This window comes from Haliaeetus albicilla, chromosome 4 (genome assembly GCF_947461875.1).
Source record: "Haliaeetus albicilla chromosome 4, bHalAlb1.1, whole genome shotgun sequence".
In the NCBI taxonomy this organism is placed as follows: Eukaryota; Metazoa; Chordata; class Aves; order Accipitriformes; family Accipitridae; genus Haliaeetus; species Haliaeetus albicilla.
The window spans coordinates 48,789,264-48,795,640 of record NC_091486.1 but is presented as its reverse complement, the minus strand read 5'-3'; the positions used below and the strand labels follow the sequence as shown (position 1 = coordinate 48,795,640).

The window sequence follows — 6,377 nt, the reverse complement described above, 5'->3', positions numbered from 1 at the left end:
GTCTCTCTCGAGCTGTGGCTGTGACCCTGACACCAAGAAAGCTGATGTTCTTACCAGAGTGATGACATCGCATCTGCTGGAAACTAAAATTTAGGGGTTGTACGCTCAACTTTCTTTTATACAAGTGACAGACATCATTCAGTCTTGGCAATTTTGTGTCCAGCTGCTATCAAAAGGGAAATATAGCCAACCACCTGAACTGATGCAGGAAAAGGACAAGTCAAATCCACGGCAACAGGAAACCTTAAAAAAAAAAAAAAAAAGTCTTAATCTGCTTCCCTGTCTCTTCCTAAGAAGTACTTAGGAATAAACAAGAACACAGTCAAAATGTTTACATTTTGGTGTAATTTATTGGCACAAAAATATTCAAATACAACATGGCATCTAAACATGGCTACTCTGTTGTATTTTGTGCATTGTTTTTAATATTTTTAATTCATAAATCATAACTTTATTTTCACCCTCATGTTTAATAACCATTATTTTCTGTTTCAAGTTATGACCAGGTCTCCCCACGTCTGCCTCCTATGCCAAGTACTAAGTTTCCATAGTTCTTTCCCAATACTGCTTTTTAATCCAGACACTGTGGGAAGCTCCCAAGTGGTATTTAATTTGTACCCTGCATCCAGTTTGCCACCGATCAACCCGCATAGAGGCACCTGACTTTGCTCAGCTCAAGGTCTTCCAATTCTTGGATCTGCTCTGATATCCTGATCTAGTCTGAAACACGACTCCTGCGCTAGTGTAATGAGCGGATATACAGTTTCCAATTTTGGGGCAAGAATCGAGTTTGAAAACAAGGTAACAGGATGAAACAACGGTAAAATTCTGCTTCTCTTTCTTTCCAGTTATCCAGCTTATGCCCAAATCTAAATAAAGCCTCCTGCACAAGCGCATTGAGCTCACTGCAGCTACACCAACAGGACTGACCAGGGCAATAATTAATCCGCAAATGACTTAGTTACATTGCAAAGTAAGTCAAAACCCGTATATAGTTATTTTCAATGGATCACCAGTTCCCCAAAGACCAAGTGGAACCATAGACATCTGTGGTACAATCAGTCTTCGCTGTCCTGGAAACCCAAATCAAGTGTTGTGTTTCAGACAGCTTGTGTATTTCCAACAGCAGCTATACATTGGCTTAAACCAACTTTTAATATACAATAACTCTTTTCATTTACATTTCAAAATATTTGACAAAGGCTGTATTTCAGTCCAACGTTCAGTTTGTGTTTGTTGAAGAGCAAGTTTGGAGTGCAAAAGCCTCCAGAATAAAAGGCTGTGGATACTTTGGAATCTTCTGTTACCAGAAAGGACACCTAAAGAAAACAAAGATACTGTAGTAACACTGACTTGCATATAGTTTCACAAAGGCAACACTGAGAAGGACTGAGATTCCATACTAACTAGGCACCATTTTAGTACAGGAAAAGTTGACAGGGGATCTCCATGCTTCTTTCCAGCTAACTAATGTTTAAAAACACTAAAAAAATCTGTTTCCTTAAGCATAGTCCAAAGTTAGCTAACTCTCAAAATGACAGTAAATCATCTTTGCTTATTTTAGAAGATGTGGTTCTGCACTGTAACTGAAATCAGTGACCACCACATGCCTTATTTCAAATACTTAAAATGTTGAGGCTGATTGTGGTTTAAATGTTCCAAAATCCCTGTCACTACTTATAACAACTTTCTTACAGAGGATGGTCTACGGGATCACTGTCATAGGCTTGCAAAATTTACCAGAGCAGATGCAACATGGGGTAAGGCTCCTACATATAACTAACTACACAAGTGACATTTTCAATAGCTGTTCTCTGCTCAGATTATTCAGAGAAGAATTCTGCAACGTTAGCTTAATGACAAACTCACCATCCAATGTAGCACTGGCACAGATTCTCATGAGAAGTAGCTTGCTTAATGAGCAATTCTACTTGTGTGGGTACATCAAGAGTTTCATCATGAGAGAAGTCTCGACCTTTGAAAATAAAGAATGGAAAAAACCATAAATGGAAGTCACAAATCATACAACCATAACTTGCTTCTTGGTGGCAAGTTAAGGACTGATAGGACTTTTAACTGCTCGTCCCTTACAGTATATAAAATGCAAAATTTTCCAAACATGGAGAGTGCCTCTAAAGGCATAGAGCCCAGAACTCTGTTTTCCCAAGTATTATGGTTTCTTCCTTTTGTCTTCTCCAAATAATGGATGAACCAACAATAGATAACTTTCCAGTAGCTGGAATCCTGGTCCTAATCCCTTCAGGTACATTATTTGGCAGGTGGGAAGTAGTTTCTTATAAACTTTAAGAGCATAAAATTTTGCAACTAAATGCTGCAAACTATAAAGCCAGGACAATAGAAATTCTACTTCCACCAACAAGTCAAGACATGCAAAATATGAAGTCTGTTTAGTTACAAACACCTATACACTTTTCAAATGGGGCTCATTTGTATCTAAATGCAGGCACCAGTACTTAGGTGTTAGACAAAACCAGGAAAATGGCCTCATTCGCTTAATCAGAATGTGTTAAATTCAAGGATTAACACAAAATACAAACACTAAAAGTAGTGCTGATCCATCTCAAAACATTTTATGTTTATCTTATATAAACATAAGAACTTGCTCACCAGTGAGCTTATCTCGAACCCTGTTGATGATTTGAATTGCCTTCTTATTTAGAGCTTCTGGCTTCACTAGACCATCTCCTACTAAAAGACAGAAGTAGGAAAGAGAATTAGAACTTCAACTGAACAATAAAAGCATTTGTACTGCTGTTACATCTGCCCTTCCTAAACACCACAAATACCATTTTGAGAGCAAACAAACCCAGATACCAGTATATTTTCTGTCACTTTTTTTTTTTTTTTTTTTTTTTGAGTTGAGAACACAGGTTATTATATTCCTCATTTATGCTGACAATGAACTGTATCTGTCCCATCTCATGTAATTGTCCCTGGACCATGGTGAAATTTTCCAATCGAAGAACAATTTCTGTGTCAGTATAGAAACAACAATGAAACTTACTGAAGGAATGGATGGATTCAGGCACTGTGGTCCCGGTTTTCTTATGGGCTGTCTCACCCAATTCCACACTGTCCAACATTTCTATTGAAAAAAACCATGAAAACATAAAAGTATAAATGTGATGCTGTAAAGCAGATAAAACAATATTCTTCTGGAAACATTAAGAAAACTGTTAATCAGCTTGTTTGAAAAGCATATTTGACTCTGACCAACTGTACTACTGTCCTGGTTTCAGGTGGGATAGAGTTAATTGTCTTCCTAGTAGCTGGTACAGTCCTATGTTTTGAGTTCAGTATGCAAAGAACATTGATAACTGATGTTTTCAGTTGTTGCTAAGTAGTGTTTAGTCTAAAGTCAAGGATTTTTCAGCTTCTCGAGCCCAGCCAGCGAGAAGGCTGGAGGGGCACAAGAAGATGGGAGGGAACACAGCCAGGACAGCTGACCCAAAGTGGTCAACGGGGTATTCCATACCATGTGACGTCACATCTGGTATATAAACTGGGGGGAGTGGGGGCGGGGGGAATCGCCGCTCAGGGATTGACTGGGTGTCGATCGGCGGGTGGTGAGCAATTGCACTGTGCATCATTTGTATATTCCAATTCTTTTATTATTACTGCTGTCATTTTATTAGTGTTATCATTATCATTATTAGTTTCTCCTTTTCTGTTTTATTAAACCGTTCTTATCTCAACCCACGAGTTTTACTTCTTTTCCTGATTTTCTCCCCCATCCCACTGGGTGGGGGGGGAAGTGAGTGAGCAGCTGCATGGTGCTTTGTTGCTGGCTGGGGTTAAACCACGACAACCACATATCTCTATCACTAATGGAAACATATCACAGGAGCAAACATTATTTTTGCCCTGCTAACATACTGAAAGGCCTGATTCAACTTGTAGGAACATTTTGTATAAAAGTGTAATTGAAAGATATTTTGAAATGACGTACAATTAACCAAAAATTGCAATAAAATAAGTATGTTTATTTGTAGAACTCGCCATGTGAAACACTGTCCCTATTCTGCAGTCCAATACTGCTAAGATATGATGCAAAGCTCTCAACATTCAGTCAGATGACTACTTGCCAGATTTTGCACACTAATATTTGGTAGCTAAGTAAATAACTACCACGTATCAATTACACCTTGCACTACATCAGTTTGTATGTGCCCCAGAAGGATGTTAATGTAACTGTAAAGGAGTATCTGCTTTTTGAGCCAAAGTACTGAACTCACGACTTCCAGTCCTAAAACTAATGATAATAAGCTCTTTATCTGTCTACTTTTGTGTAGAGGACTGAAAATATTTACCCAGTCTTGTGCACTGCTAAAAAAACCGCTCCAAACATTCATGACATACGCCATCTTTTCTACTCACCTACTGACTGACTAGCTGAGTAGGAATCTGTTCTTGTTCGTGAGCGCTTATTGCCCTTTGTATTTGCTGCAAGAAAATAAGGAGTTGAAAAGTATGAAGTGGAGTTTCAGTGTTTCATAGCAAATTTGTCCACAAACAATACAGATTTGACTGCCTTCCTCTTTCTCCAAATTTTATGTCACCTGAAAGTAGCTTTCAATCTCCTGATGACAACTAATACAACACCAACCCAAACAATTTTGCTTGTAGCTTAATTTGGTGTCTGTGTTTAAGTACAAAAGGGTTTTAACCACTGTGGTAATTTCATGTTACAATCCCTAAAATCATGTGCGCACAGAAACAGCATTTCCAAAGCAACAATTTCATCAGATTGTCTTCAAACAGACACTGGATTTCAGGCTTCTGGATTTCTTGTATGAGGAAGCAGCAAGAATCACTTACTGTCCATCAGCCGCCAATTCAATAATGGATCATACACAAAGGCTTCAAGCACAGCCATGACACTGTCCTTATGCTCGCGCAGGACTTCCATCACTGTGTGACAGGTGATTCTGTAATTGCCATCGAGGCCTGTCACCTTCAGAAGAGAAAGAAGTGAATCAACCATGCTGCTTCATTCATTATGCAACTCCAACCCTAACATTCAGGGAGCAGGAAGTGGCTTGTGCTTTGAACTGGAATTCACTATGCTTTGTTCATTAAGAGAACAAGATAGATGTTCATTACAAACTAAGAAGCTCTTTTCTGCCATTAAGATGACCTTTGTGAAGTACCATGCCATTGGCTGTGTCTGGTTGATGCAAACAGCTATTTGAAATGAGGAAACTAAGAAAGACCTAAGAAATTGGAGGAATCTCAGGGTTTTTTCTGCATCAATTAAAAAGTTGCTTTTCACTGTAATGTACTGTAAAGATCACAGGAGATATTTTAACTTACAGAAAATGCAGCTGAAATATAAACACCTCTAGTTCTTAAAGAGTGGAGATGTTTAGCCACAACAGAAAATACAGGGAAAACTGAGAAATGGGTGCCATTTTCTCTAGGAATAATCCACTTCATATTAAAGAGTGGATGCTTACCTCCATAGCATTTGTCAGCATCCTTGTTAACCTAAATGGAATCTTCTCAGGGAACTTTTCTCTTGTCATTGCAACCTAAACACATGATGATGGAGAATTAGTAAATTAATAGGTAACTTATTATTTAAGAGTTAATAAATATTGGGGTTTTTTTGCTACAAGCTTGAAGGTTGTATTCCAAATAGGAAGTAAAAGTTCCAGCTTTATGTTCCTCAGTTTCCACAAATTTTTGTAAGAAGCTCATTAATTAACTTGATAACAGAGGGAAAACTCAAGCGCATCCCCAGCTGCTAGTGTCAAGTAAGACAGACTGCCTATCACCAGCTTAAATTGCTTCAAGGAATTTTATGGAAAAGTGATGTTAGCACTTCTTTGCTTGTTCCAGCGGTCAGCTAATCCCCAAGACGTGCCTCTGAGATAAGGTATCTGTTATGTTCATCTTGCCTGTAGGTAAAGTGAACCCCAAAAGTGAGCCAAAGGGTTTGCCCAAGATCACATTCCAAGGTCAGTTTGTCCTGGCTTACAGATTAATTTCTGTTCTATGAGAAAATGTGAACTATTACAGAAAATTTAATGTCCAAGTACAAAGATTTACCTCAAAACAGTCCCCGAAGTCAATATGCAGAATCTTTCCACTCAGTCTATCTAACATCAGGTTGGAGGGGTGTCTTTGATGAAGGAGTAGGAGAAAAAAGAAGGTGACAGACCATTATAAAAACCCAAAGTAAATCACAGCAGCTCCAGTCTGAAATGATATTTATCTTCATGAACAAGAACAGCCAGTGACAGCTTGCTTGTCTGAGATCTTCAACCTCAGGATGAACAGAATAGCTTCCTGACAGTGCATCTATCACATTATTTTTCTAATTACCTCTCAGGAGTTAGAGATCATCTCACCTT

General features: G+C 38.5%; 1 protein-coding gene across 4 annotated transcripts in view; it reads right to left on the bottom strand.

The window, feature by feature from the left end:
- Window positions 1–330: 330 nt before the first annotated feature.
- The window catches only part of MTOR (mechanistic target of rapamycin kinase), a 68,392-nt gene continuing 62,345 nt past the window's right edge, over window positions 331–6,377 (bottom strand). For all 4 annotated transcript variants that reach the window (XM_069782470.1, XM_069782471.1, XM_069782472.1 and 1 more), the window contains 8 exons: window positions 6,073–6,145; window positions 5,478–5,552; window positions 4,840–4,975; window positions 4,399–4,464; window positions 3,026–3,106; window positions 2,629–2,709; window positions 1,870–1,975; window positions 331–1,319 (listed from right to left, as the gene is read on the bottom strand). In XM_069782470.1, the coding sequence (XP_069638571.1) occupies window positions 1,304–1,319; window positions 1,870–1,975; window positions 2,629–2,709; window positions 3,026–3,106; window positions 4,399–4,464; window positions 4,840–4,975; window positions 5,478–5,552; window positions 6,073–6,145 (634 nt within the window). In that variant the 3' untranslated portion in view covers window positions 331–1,303. The remainder of the gene's footprint in view (window positions 1,320–1,869; window positions 1,976–2,628; window positions 2,710–3,025; window positions 3,107–4,398; window positions 4,465–4,839; window positions 4,976–5,477; window positions 5,553–6,072; window positions 6,146–6,377) is intronic.